The sequence below is a fragment of the Phascolarctos cinereus genome, unplaced genomic scaffold (genome assembly GCF_003287225.1).
Source record: "Phascolarctos cinereus isolate Bilbo 61053 unplaced genomic scaffold, phaCin_HiC Scaffold_9;HRSCAF=440, whole genome shotgun sequence".
NCBI lineage: Eukaryota > Metazoa > Chordata > Mammalia > Diprotodontia > Phascolarctidae > Phascolarctos > Phascolarctos cinereus.
This window is the reverse complement of record NW_027556402.1, coordinates 207,624,846-207,638,665: the sequence shown is the minus strand read 5'-3', so window position 1 is coordinate 207,638,665 and position 13,820 is coordinate 207,624,846. Positions and strand designations below refer to the sequence as shown.

Sequence of the window (13,820 nt, the reverse complement as noted above, 5' to 3'; positions counted from 1 at the left end):
TGGCCTAGGTGCTAGAGATACAAAGACAAAATGAGAACTCTCTTCCCCATTTATTCCCTGCCCTGAAGGAGTTTATATTCTACTGGGGGGTGGGGGGAGCAGGGAGGGATGGTACACAACATTGAGAAGGGAGAGAGTGCTAACAACTAAGGGAATCAAGGAAGGCTTCCTGTAAGAGGGAGCACCTGAGATGAGCCTTGAAGGCAGCTAAGGATTCTTACAGGTGGAGGTGAAGCAGGGTGTGAGGGGTCAGGGGAGTCTGTAGAAGGCACAAAAGGAGGAAGTGGAATACAAAATGACACGTGGCCATTGTGGGTGGAAGAGAGAGTCTGTGGAGGGCAGCAGGTCTGGAAAGGCAAGGTGGGTGTAGGTAGGTAGGCCATTTAAAACCCAAATCTCTAACATGTGCCCAGGGGCCCAAATGCAGCTACCTAAGATAGTAAGCATGCACATGTGGGAGCATGTATATGTGCATACACACATACACACACACACACACACACATTTTCCCTAATTCATTAGTATGAACTAGAAAAGGAACCTAGGGCTCTGGACTTGAAGTCCTGGGTTCAAATCTCACCTCAGACATGTACTAGCTATGTGACTAAAGGGGAAGTCATTTAACCTCTCTGAGCCTCAGTTTCCTCTTCTGGAAAAGGGGAAGTGGACTCAATGGTCCCAAGGTCTGTTCCAGCTCTAAAACTATGACCTTATGCGCATCTATCACTGTTGGAGTAAGTGCCACCAGGTGCCACCAGGGGGCAAGATCAGTCCATTAGTAAACCATACCACAGACCGAGAGCTGAAAACGACCGGAGAGGGCACCTAGTTCAACCCCATAACTAAACACAAATTCCCTCTACAGCATTCCTGACAAAGTCATCCAATGTCTGTTTGAAGATCACTAGGGGCCGAGAGTCCCTCACCCCCCACCCCAACTACCTCCAAAGGAGGCAGCCCCCTCCACTTTGAGAGAGTTCTCATCATTAAGAAATTTTTCCTTACATCAAGCCCAAATCTGCCTCCCCATAACTGAAATCTGTTATTCCCAATTCTGCCTTGTGGGGGCCAAGCAAGATAAGTCCAATCATCATTATTGTCTTCTGAATGATATCTCACTAGATCTAATCCTTCCTGCCTCAGAACAGTCATCAAATATTAGAAGCCAGGGATCATTATCTCCTCACCCCCAGCCCTGGTAAGACTTTTCTTCTCCAGGCTCAATCTTTTCTTTGACCATAATTGAAACTGCATGGAATTAATTGGGTAATTAAATTGCCGTGGCCTACAATGGATTCCTGGTCACAGGACGCACTCCTGTAAAACTCAGATGCCCCTGCTTCACAATGACTAACTGATTCCACTGCTGACTTAATCTTGTATCTCTATCAACAATATTTGTAACAGGGCCTCCAATGAATGTTTGTTGAATTCAAAACAGACTTTCATTTTTCTTAATATTTATAAATCACTGAATAAAAGGAGATTTGTATACTGGGTTGTTCCAAGGAAAAGGCTTTGTAAATCTTAAAGTGCTATACAAATGTGAATTATTATTATCATAACAAAAAACATATTACCAAATGAATTATGATGAATTTCTGATGGAATAAAACACTAGCATGCAATGAAGAGCCTTGGCACCTTTCCAGGTGAAAACAATGGTGTGCTTAGTAAATTAGAGTAAAATGGAAACAACCCCCGATCTTTTCCTAGCCTCATTCCCAGAAGATGGAGAAGCAGCCTTTGGGGAAAAAAAAAAGAGGGAGGGACAAATGTGCACAGCAGTCACTATAACATAAAAAGAAACCATCCTGAAACACTTCAAAACTTAGTGTTGTGACCAAACATAATTTCGATGGATAATAAGTGAAGAATGCCTCTCACTTCTCAGTAGGAAGGCAGTGAACCACGGGTACAGAAGGAGGTATCCACTGTCAGACATGGTGGATGTGCTGGTCTGTCTAGTTTCGCTGTGCTTCTTTGTTGTGACAAAGGGTTCCTTTTTTGAGGTGAGAGACAAGTCACTTGGAAGTGATAATATTAAAAAAAAGAAGAAGCATCAATAAAATACGTATCTTTTAAATTTAAAAAGGAAAAGTCTGCTCACAACACAGTGAGATGCTAGTAAAATTCTGAATTATCTAAAGCCATTAATGGAGATGTCATTCAAAAGTCAGTGGGCATTTATCACTCATCTTTTGTTTCTCATACTCCAAAGGGAAAGTGTCAACCCATCAACACCAGGACCTCAGGTGGGCCTCTCGGATCAGCTTGGTGAAGACCCAAAGTGGACATCCCACCAGTCCTGAGCACGCCCTCCGAACATGGGTGAGTTTTGCCCACAGGTAGAAAGTCTTGGTGCTGGGAAAGCTAAGTGAGAGGGTAGAGCTGTACTAAGAGTGGGGTGGTCAGGGTTTTCAATCAGGTACTGATTCCCTTCCCCCCTGCAGTAATCTAGAGACCACTCTCCCCACACCTCCCAGTTGTTCACCAGTCCACACCCCTGAAGGTTCTTGGGGGAACAAACAGGCCTCAGGAGTGGATGCTGGGGGAGGGAGAGGGTAGTAACTGGTTAGTGGGCCTCCCATTCTCCAGGCACGACTGCTGGACTCTCCTGAATTCCTCATCTTCTTCCTTCACTCCCAGTCATTGGTGGTCAACTGCATTTCCCCATGTGCCAGGATTCTCAATCATGGCTCTATGGAGTAGACTTAATTCATGCCACAAAACTCAGAATTAGATGAGTCACACACACACACACACACACACACACACACACACACACACACACACACACCCCATCTCTCTGGGTGATGGTTTTCATTCTGTCAGTAGGTGGCAGCAAATACTAAATACAAATGGCATAAGACTCAGCAAACCATTGAACTGGAAGGGACCTTCTATGTCATAGAATCATAATCGTAAGAATCACTGAAGTTAGAGATAGAAGGGACCTTAGAGATCCAGTTCAACCCTCTCATTTTACCGATGACCAAAATGGAGGCCAGAGAGGTGAACCGCCCAAGGTCACACTAGGGAAGAAAAACAAAAACAAAAAGACAGAAGTGGGGTGGAAGCCAGTATATGTGACTCCATATATACTGTTCTTTTCTCTGAATTGTGCCTCCGCTTATTCCCCACCCCAGTAAGGATGGATAGGGCTGACTGTGTCAGACATTATTACTACCCTGGGTAACAATGCGTATACCCAATTCCAAACGTCGAATTACTCCAAGAGAACCTGTACCCACCCGTTAACGATGCTGAGTGGCAGGAACCAGTAACAACTGTCTTAACTTTTAAATTCTCCAGGCCTAGAAAAGAAACAGGTAACAATTAAAACGAGCCCAGCCCTAGCTCTGTTTTCTTTGCAGAGGCAGGGGACCATGGGAGTGTAACATTAATTATACTGGGACACTCAGACTATGTACTGATTGGCTTTGCTGAATTACTTTTTTTCCCTCTCTTTTTTAAATTACTTGTTAGAAGGGATGGCTTGCTAGGGAGGATAGAGGGAATGTTATATTCTGAAATTAAAGGAACATAAAAACAAGAGAGATCAATAAAAACAGTGAATAAAATTGGCTGAATGACAACTTCTATAGCTCCCTTCATAGAGAAAGCCTAACATTGGGATGGGGTAGGAGTGTGAGGATGGAAAGAGGAAAGGAAACTGAGGGTGGAGAGGTACATCCTAAGATAATCCTGAAGAATGAGTTCTGGAGAAAAGGGAAACCATAGAATCATAAAATCTCAGCTGGAAGGAACTTCAGAAATCTAGTCCAACACGTAGTCCAACAAGTACCTAAAAAACAATTCTTTCTACCATATGCCCGACAAATGGCCATCTTCCCTGGAAGACCTCCAATGCTGGAGAGCTCATCTCCTCCAAAAGCAGCCCATTCTGTCTCGGGAAAGCTCAGTTTGTTAGAAATCCTTCCTTAATACTAGCTGAAATCTCTCTCTACCTTCCATCCACGGTTCCCATTTCTGCTTGACCCCAGAGGGCAGAAAATATCTTCCACATGATCATCCTTACTTGACAGCAGCTATCATGACCTCTCTCCCAGCCCAACCCCAACAAGGATCTGTGATTTCACAGGTCTGATGGCATTCTCTTCCCCTCATGGAAATCATATCCCCTGTAATGCCTTCTCTTCTCTAGGCTAACAATCATATGACCTGAGCTACAGGTTTTCAATATAATGAGTTAAACGGAGAGTACTCACAGTTCAGAAGCTTTGTCTCCTAAGAAAAAAGGATTTACTCAGCTACCCTTTGCCATGGAAACTTGGAGCTTTGAGAAGTCAACCTGAGCTAAGGAGATTCTGACATTAATCCTGCTTTTTGTCACGCCATCTATCTGGTGATGTCACACTTGCTGTCTGACTCATCCTGCTCATCCAAATACAATAACAACTAGGTTTGCCTTGGCAGAAAGAGGCTAGATCACCAAGAGATTCTATCTGCCTGACAACCCATTGTCCTTTCTTGAAATTGTCTACCTGAAATTCAATAGATGAGCTAAATGCCACAATTCAGCAAAATGGAGGGGGGAAATGTGACATTTTTACCAAGTGCCCCATGGTGAAAACTCATTCCCTACACGTGCATGAGTCCAGACCTGCACAGTTTGGGTCAAAAGAATAAATGTGCAGCTCTCAACAGAATGAAAGTAACTCACCTATCACTCTGCAAGGTTCTTTGGCCATCAGGAATGGTGGGAGGGGCTTCTCTGGGCATGCTCGCTGCCCTGGGGATGCCAAGCCTGTGCCCCATTGGAACACCAGGCCACTCTCTTCAAGTGGAACAGAAGAAGGGAAGTAAGCAGGTGAGGGAGGAATTCTTACTTCTGTATTATATCTAGATCTCAAACCAGAAAACAAGGTTCTAATCCCAGCTCTGCCAAGGGAGTACTACCCATGTAACCCTGGCCAAGCCACTTCTCTGGGCCTCATCTGGAACACTGGATCCTTGTCCTAGATAATCCCTAAGAGCCCCTCCTCCTTCTCAAAAGTTCTCTGATTTCTATTGTTATAGACTATTGTAATTTTATTGCCATTCTAGAAATACTTTGATATAAAAAGTCCAAGGGCTATGGCTAATAACAAACCTGAGACTCTTTGGTATAGTCCAAAGGACACTGAAGAAAACAGTCACAAATAAAATGCATCTCTACCACCCCAAAAAAAGCCATGGAAAATAATACAGACATCCAACATCATATTTTCAACAGTCTCCTGAATATCTTGACCTGAGTGTCCCACCAACACACCTACCTCAAAATATCTAAAACTAAATCCATCACATTTCCCTCTAAATCTAAGGCAAATGGGTGGCACCATAGACAGGGTTCTGGGTCTATAATTGAATCCACCTCAAAGACCTGTTGTGAGGCTCAAATGAAATAAGTAAATTGCTTTACAATATATGTATGTGTGTATACATGTATGTGTGTGCATATGTATAAATGCATACACATACACACATGAGTGTGTAAATATATTAATATATACATATTCATATGTGTATATTAATATACATACACATGAGTGTGTAAATATATTAATATACACATATTCATATGTGTATGTATATATGCATGTATACATATGTATGTCCATATTGTGAATATTTTAGTGATGCATTTTTATTTATGTTATGTATGTTATATTATGCATAATATATTTATATGGATGGATGGATGGATAGATAGATGATGGATGGATAGATGGGTAGATGATGGATGGATGGATGGATGGATGGATGGATGGATGGATGGATGGAAAGATGATAGGTGTATAGATAGATGATAGATGAATAGATAGGTGGATAGGTTGATAGATCAGTGATGGATGGAAAAATGATAGATGGATAGATACATGATATATGGATAGAAAGATCAATAGATCAGCAGATGGCTAATAGATGGAAAGATGATAGATAGATGATAAATGAATAGATAGGTAGGTAGATAGATAGATAGATAGATAGATAGATAGATAGATAAGAGAGATTAAATGTTGTTTCGTCAACTTCAGAATGGGGAGTGAGACAGTTGCAGGCACACCTTAGGTGTGTGTTCACAATCATTTCACTTTACTCGTGGCTGAAAAAAAGGTGTTGCTTCTAGTGCTTTCAGTGAATTCCCAGCTACAGCAGATAGAGGTCACACAGCCAAGGCCTGTTGGTACCCTACCCTTCCTTAGAACTTTTTCTTTCCTTCCCTCTCTTTACTCCCACCACCCTAGGAAGAAAGACAATCTTGGCTAAAGCTATTAGTATTCCCATCTAGACCAAAGGAGATGAGAAAAGAATGGAAAAAAAGGAAAACAAGGACAGTTCTTAAAAAATTTCTCCTGTACCTTCAACCCTTCCCAGGCTCACTTACCCCCACCTACTACAATGTCTCATATTACAACCTCCCCCTGCAAACGCCACCACCTTTCCTTTCACCATGGACAGAGAAGAAAAGATCACTGGCAGTTTTATTCTTTTTTTAATTAAATAATCTATTCTCACCCCTGAAGGACTTTCCTAAATGGAGAGTCAACATGGTATAATAGAGTATTGGATCTGCCGGAGGGAAGATCTGGATTCTAACACTCATTGGCTGTGTGGTAACCATGGGGTAAACCACGGAACCACTCTAAGCCTCAGTTTCTTCATCTGTAAAATAGGGATAATAATAACTGCACTACCAACCTAATGGAATTGTTTTAAGGCTTAAATGAAATAGTGTTCAGAAAATTGCATTGAAAACTTTAAAAGTGCTGTATAAATGGCAGTTATTATTATGAGAGCTGAGTCTCCCATCCAGTGCCCCTTCCTTCTTTGTTTTATTGGTTGATTCTTTCTGATTAGGGCTTCAGTACATACAGCAAGATCACACAGGACTTAGAGCTAAAAGAGACGTCAGGGGTCATAAGATTCAACCCCCTCGTTTTCAAGCTGAGGAAATTGAGACCCAAAAGGATAAAGTGACTTGGCCAGGACCACACAGCTAAGTCACCATCTGAGGCAAGATTCGAACTCGGGTCTTCCTGACTCTAAGTTGAATGCTGTATCTCCGTTATGCCACCTACAGCCTATCCGAGCTGGGATCTGAACTCAGTTCCTGTGAGTAAATCCCAAGTTCAGCTGTTTCTTCACTGGATTCTGCCACCTTTTCCTACATGTCCATTCTGGCACAATTAGGGTCTCTCCCCAAAATGTAAATTAAAACCAAATGATCACCTGTAACAGCCAGAGCATGCCTCAGTCCAGCTGCGATACACACAACCTCCTCACTCAGGAGCTGTTGGAATCAGAACACAGGATTTGGAACCACATTTAGAAATTGAAAAAAAAAAACACCAAGCATTTCAGAAAAAAAAAATTTAGGAAGCCTTTTATTTAGGCTTGTTTTTTTTAAAAGAAACCTTAAATAAAAACCACTCTGTGAACATGAGTGATCAGCCCTGATCCCCTAAACGCACACAGGTAAGAGAAAGGGGATAAGCATTGGGATAATACCTGCTACATGCTAGGCACTGTGCCAGATGCTTTACAAATATTTTCTCTTTTGATCCTCACAGCAACCCATTTTACAAATGAGAAAACTGAGGCAAACAGGTTAAGTAACTTGCCCAGGGTCACTAAGTGTCTGAGGCCACATTTGAACTCAGGTCTTCCTGACTGCAGGCCCGGCTCTCTGTTCATCACACTGCCTTGCTGTCACCGCTAAGTCAGGACTTAGCCACAAACTGAGGCAAAAGCCTGAATTCCCCTGGTACAAGGCCATTCCCAAGCCAGGAGGGAGGCTTGCCAAGCTCAGTCCGCAGTCTCATTGTCAGCATTCATTCCAAACACGCTGCTATATGAACTTCAAGAAAATACAGTAACTTGCTGTGATATTCATGGTGATGCTAGGTTCTAAGGGCTTACCTCTATGACTTGGGGGGTCACCTGTCTTCTGGCCCCAGGAGAAGGCCTAACTGACCAAATGCATTTGAGCCACATGATAGAACCTGCCCATTTTCTGCAAGATAAAAATACTGAAGTCAGGAAACTAACAGGGCAGATATTGAAGACCATCAGATCCACATGGTCAGAGTCCCTGTATCACCAGGGTCCCTGGCCACTAGAAAAGATCTCAAAGATAAGGAAGTTCCTGGACTACTAGGCATTTTCCATTAGATTGAACAAACATTTAACGAATGCCTACTGTCTACAATATTACTGAGAACAAAGGCACTGCAGATGCAAAGAACAATAAGACATAGCCCCAGAACTCAAGAATCGTTGAGAAAGCAGTCAGAAAGCCTGATAGACTATGGAAGGGGCTTTAAATCCTGTCCACTATGCAAGGTAGAGCTCTGGGCTGCCCTGGTTCAAAAGGCAGCAGAAGCCCTGGGGCAGCTGTCTGAGCAACCATTACCCAGGCCTTTCAAAGCTGCCTCACAGATTTTGTCAGTCTTCAACACCATCTCAGCATTACCGATCCAGCCTAGCCAAATATTCTTTTGCTTTGCCCCCAGTATTTAATTCCTCATAACCCAGACTTTGAGATTATATAATTCTCAGCCGGCACCACTGACCATTACAGAACCCTTAGGCAAAAAAAAAATCTCCAGAGGTCTTCTAACCATTTACTTCCCCCCACTCTGACCCTGCCTGCATACCTTTAAGTCTTATCCAGGAAAAGCAAACTTTTCTTGCCTCTAAAAGGGACATTTCAAAGCAAAGAGTCATATAATCAAAGCTCCAACTATCTGGGTCTTCCTCAAATTTCCTCATCTAAGAGAGACATCAATAAGTGTTACCTGTGAGCAAAAGCGTAAAATCCCAACCACAGGACACCTGTAGGACAGGGCAGCCAGCCAGCGGGGTGCAAGGGATAAAAGACAGAACATCCTCAGTGTGACCAAGTCCCAGCTGCCCATCTTTGTTCAGACCACAGACAAAAAGCTCCCCTCGATCTGCAAGGCAGAAAATTTCCAGTGAGCACCTTACCAAAGCTTCAGAAGGGATTTCTTTCTTTTTCCCACCCCATAAAGGGGATTTCAATGAACTGAAGCTCTGACATAGAACAACAGCTTTCTTCTCCCTTTTTTTTTTAAACGAGTAAATAATTTTAGCATGCATGGAGGCCAAATGGCACTCAACTCTGATAGAAATATATATATATGAAGGGAGTTTCCAAGCACAGATATTCTCAGGCCTCCCTTGGAACAAGAGAATCTGAGAAAAACCATGGCTTAGTAGATTGAGTGCTGGACTTTAAACCAGAAAGAACCGGGTTTAAATATCATGGCTTAACCCTTCTAAAACCTCAGTTTCCTCATCTGCAAAATGAAGATAATACTGACTGCAGTACCTACTCTGCAAGGTGGTTGTGAAGTTCTAATTAAAAGGTTTGTTTTACAGAAGATGGTGGATTAGAGGCAGCAGCCTAGCCAAGCATTCCCCACCAAACAACTTTAAAATTATGTCTCAAATTGAATTTTGGGGCAAAAGAGGCAACAAAATGTTTTTTTCATTTTTCCAGCCTAAGACAACTTAGGAGGTCAGTAGCGGAGGTGTGTGGGACACTGGGATGGGCCTGGAGTGCAAGTGGTGATAACAGCAGCAGCCTCGGGAGCTCACAAGCCAGAGACAGAGAGGAGGTCAGACATCTGGTCAGAAAAAAATTAGAAGGAATAATCCTGCAATCAGCTAGTGCTGATTGCAACTCTTTTGCCCATAAGCAGATCCAGATCACAGTTCTAGAGCACAGAGGAACACTGTGGTCGGTCACAAGGGAACAGTGACCCTGGTCACTGACCCAAAGCAGAGAGGAATACTAGTGCAAGCAGATGACCTGGTGACAGTTCCAGGGCCGAGAGGAGCACTAGTACTTGTGGCTGCAGGGGAACAGAGGCACTTCTTGGGTAAAGACCAAAGCCCAGACTAGGACAGCAGTAACCATGCCTGTCCCCAGATTACACCACCTTGGAAGCACTGAAAATTAGCAGACCTCCAGAACTAGCTCTGAAAACAGCAGCACAAAAAAAGCCTGAAGCTTGTGATACTGCCTCCCCATACCCAGGTGAGCAAAGACCAACTTTAACATAAAGTTCACAGTCAAGAAATGGGCTGGGAAAATGAGCAAACAACAAAAATAGAATTTGACCATAAAAAAAGCTACTATGGTGGCAGGGAAGACCAAGACATAAATTCAGAAGAAGGCAGCAATGTGAGAACAACTACAAGCAGAGACTCAAAGAAAAATGCTAATTGGACCCAAGCCTAACAAGAATTCTTGGATGAGTTAAAGAAAGAGATAAGAGTGGTAGAGGAAAAAATTAGGAAAAGAAATGAGAGTGATGCAAGAAAATTATGAAAAAAGAATTGACAGCTTGGCAAAAGGTCACAAAAAACAAAAAAAAAAAAGCCAACACCTTAAAAAACAGAACTGGAAGGGACAGCTAAGTGGCACAGTGGATAGAGTGATGGCCCTGGAGTCAGAAGGACCTGAGTTCAAATCCAGCCTCAGACACATAACCCTTACTAGCTGTGTGACCCTGGGCAAGTCACTTAACCCCAATTGCCTCACCAAAAAACAAAAAAACAGAACTGGCCTAATTGTAAAAGAGGCACAAAAATTCACTGAAGAAAACAACTCCTTAAAAAGCAGAATAGGCCAAGTGGAAAAGGAGGCACAAAAATTATTTGAAGAAAATAATTCCTTAAAAATTAGATTTGGGCAAGTAGGAGCTAATGACTCCATGCTAATACTGAAAGGGATGAGGGAAAATAGGTACATCAATGAACTGTTGGTGGAGTTGTGAACTGGTTTAACTGTTCTAGAGAACAATTTGGGACTATGCCCATAGGGTTATAAAACTGCAAACCCTTTGAGTCCCAATACCACTACTAGGTCTGCACCCCAAAGAGATCAAAGGAAAAGGAAAAGGATGTATATGTACAAAAATATTGATAGTAACTCTTTTTGTGGTGGCAAAGAATTAGAAATTGAGGAGATGTTCATCCATTGGGGAATGGCTGAACAAGTCGTGGCATATGATTGTGATGGAGTACTATTGTGCTATAAGAAATGACAAGTAGGAAAACAGAAAAACATGGGAAGAGCTATATGAACTGATACAAAGTGAAGTGAGCAGAACCAAGAAATCATTGTGCACAGTAATAGCAACATTAGAATGATGATCAACTGTGAAAAACTTAGCTACTCTGATCAATACAGTGATCCAAGAAAATTCCAAAGGACTCATGATGAAAACCGCTATCCACTTCCAGAGAAAGAACTAATGAATTCTGAGCGCAAACTGAAGTATAGTTTTCTCATTCTCTTCATTTGTCTTGCTTTTTTGTATGTGATATAGTTAATACAGAAATATGTTTTGCACAATTGCACATTTACACTTGATATCATATTGTTTGCCTTCTCAGTTGGTGGGAAGGGGTAGTTGGAAAAAAATTTGGAACTCAAAAAAAAATGTTAAAAATAAATTTGTTGGGTCATTTTTCAGTTGTGTCCAACTCTTCATGACCCCATTTGGAGTTTTCTTGCCAAAGATACCAGAGTGGTTTGCTGTTTCCTTCTCCAGCTCATTTTACAGATAAGGAATTGAGGCAAACAAGGTAAAGTGACTTGCCCAGGGTCACATAGCTAGTAAGTGTCTGAGGGTGGATTTGAACTCAGGAAGATGAGTCTTCGTGACTTCAAGCCCTACACTCTATCCACTACCCCTAAAAATAAATAATATATATTTTTAAACTTAAAAAAAGGAAGTAAACTGAACTTGGAATCATGGATCTTAAAAAAATTAATACAATATATTTGTTTTACCAAAAAAAAAGCATTATAGAAACATCAGCTATTATTTAGATCAGGAGTTTTTAACCTATAGCTCATGAACATTTTTTAAAACATTTTGATAACTGTATCTCGATATAATTGGTTTCCTTTGTAATCCTACATATTTTATTTTTACATTTAAAACATTATTCTGAGAAGGGTCCATAGGCTTCACCAGACTGTCCCAAGGGATTTGTAACACAAAAGGAGGTTAACTTATGACTTAGTTTTCTCTGCAAACATCAATGGGGTGGGGGGGGAGGATTCTAATTTATAATAGAGTAGAAAGAAAATTGAAATTATCATCAAACTGCCTGTGTCTACATTGTCTACAAGTCACTTCCCCCTCTGGGCCTCAGTTTCCTCATTTGTAAAATGAGGGGCCTGAACAAGATGATCTGTAAGGTCCCTTTCAGTTCTAAATACTTCGAGCCTGATGGCTTTTGGTCTTCAGAGAAGGCAAGTCCTGCAGATTACCCGTGACCACAGCTGAGTGTCCTCCTCCTCCTGTCAGCATCTTAATGCGCTTTGGGTCACAGAAATCATTCAGGCGTTGGGGCTCAAGCACATCCTCTTTATGGCCAAGGCCAAGCTGCCCATAGCTATTTGCCCCCTGGACACAAAAAAGAACCATAACAGGAGAAAGTGAGCCCATAAACATGAACGTGTGTGTATCTCTACCCTGAGAGCACCACACATGTACAGCCACCCCTCGTACTTGGTAGCCTGGGAAGGGCAGTCAGAACCTCTCTCCACCCTCCACCCCTTGCAATGGCCCTTAAATCCCCACTTAGGGAAACAGGACGCCTTTCTTTGCCTCCATATCCTATAGGTGGGACTACCATTGCAACGACATTCACCAGTTAAAAAGGCGGGGGGGGGGGGCGCGAAATGCTCACTGCTCTGGGTATGTTTATGAGAAGAGAAACCCAAACCAGCACTAACACTGGCTCTAGAGATTAGCATTCATAGGAGTTTGCACAAACCTTGGTAGCCGTCTTAAAGCAACTAAAAGATGGGGGAAAGGGAATGGATTTGTCCTGCTGGGCCCTAGAAAGCAGAACTAGAAACAAGAGGAGGCAGATTTGGGCTTGACGTAAGAGGAAAACAACCTAACAAAGCTCCGGCAAAGCGAGAGCTCTCCAGGGGGTTGCTGTCAGCCGAGGTCTTCAAGCAGAGCCGGCATGACCACTTGTTGGGTCTGCTGTATAGAATTTCTCTTGGGAGGGTAGAGATTGGACTCATTGATATCAGAGGTCCTTTCTGGGAGGCCACAACCCCCGCCACTCAAACTACCTGCCTCTGAAACAAGCCTCGATCTATAGTTTATCTAAGGCTGGCTCCCCAGGGCAGGAGCACGGGGGTCGCTGAAGACGAAGCCACCCCTTAAAAGGAAGGGGCTTTCGACTGGACAGCCAGCCCTCCCAGGGCAGAGAAGGGGCTTCCACATAGCCAAAGAAAGGCCCCGATGTGCACGCAGTCCTAAGGCAGGGTTCTCTCTCTCTCTCTCTCTCTCTCTTCTCTCAGGGAGCCTCCACAGCCCAGCGAGTCCTGCGTCCCTGGCTCTTTCACCGTGCAGCCTAGGTGAGAGCCCACCCGATCCCATCCGCTCCACCTCCCCATGCCTCCGGACTCCCGTCCTCCCCATCCCGAACCTCCAGACCCCCGAAGGACTCCAGCAGTCCCCGACTCCCAGAGCCTGTCCATGTACCCTCCCGACCCGGGACCCTGGGGGGCAGCCCCGGGAGGAGTCAGGTACCCAGCTTAGAAGCAAAGTCACAGTCACCGCGGGGGTCCGGGCCCGAGCAGGAGCCACCTCCCCCTGGCCGGGCTCACGCTCCATGCCTCCAGCGCACTCCACAGCAGCGGTCAGCTCCGCCGGAGCTTCCGGGTGTGGGTCCGCCCCGGAGCGGGCGGAGCTTTGCTTTGACGTCAGAGGGAAACCTTCTAACAATGAGCTCTCCCAAAGTGGAAG

General features: G+C 43.5%; 1 protein-coding gene across 1 annotated transcript in view; it reads right to left on the bottom strand.

The window, feature by feature from the left end:
* Nucleotides 1-13,820, bottom strand: part of SERGEF (secretion regulating guanine nucleotide exchange factor) — a 239,972-nt gene extending 226,152 nt beyond the window's left edge. The window contains 8 exon segments of the mRNA XM_021005400.2: nucleotides 3,255-3,317; nucleotides 4,688-4,801; nucleotides 7,240-7,300; nucleotides 7,930-7,970; nucleotides 7,973-8,023; nucleotides 8,808-8,963; nucleotides 12,323-12,458; nucleotides 13,605-13,820. Of these exon segments, the coding sequence (XP_020861059.1) occupies nucleotides 3,255-3,317; nucleotides 4,688-4,801; nucleotides 7,240-7,300; nucleotides 7,930-7,970; nucleotides 7,973-8,023; nucleotides 8,808-8,963; nucleotides 12,323-12,458; nucleotides 13,605-13,688 (706 nt within the window). The 5' untranslated portion in view covers nucleotides 13,689-13,820.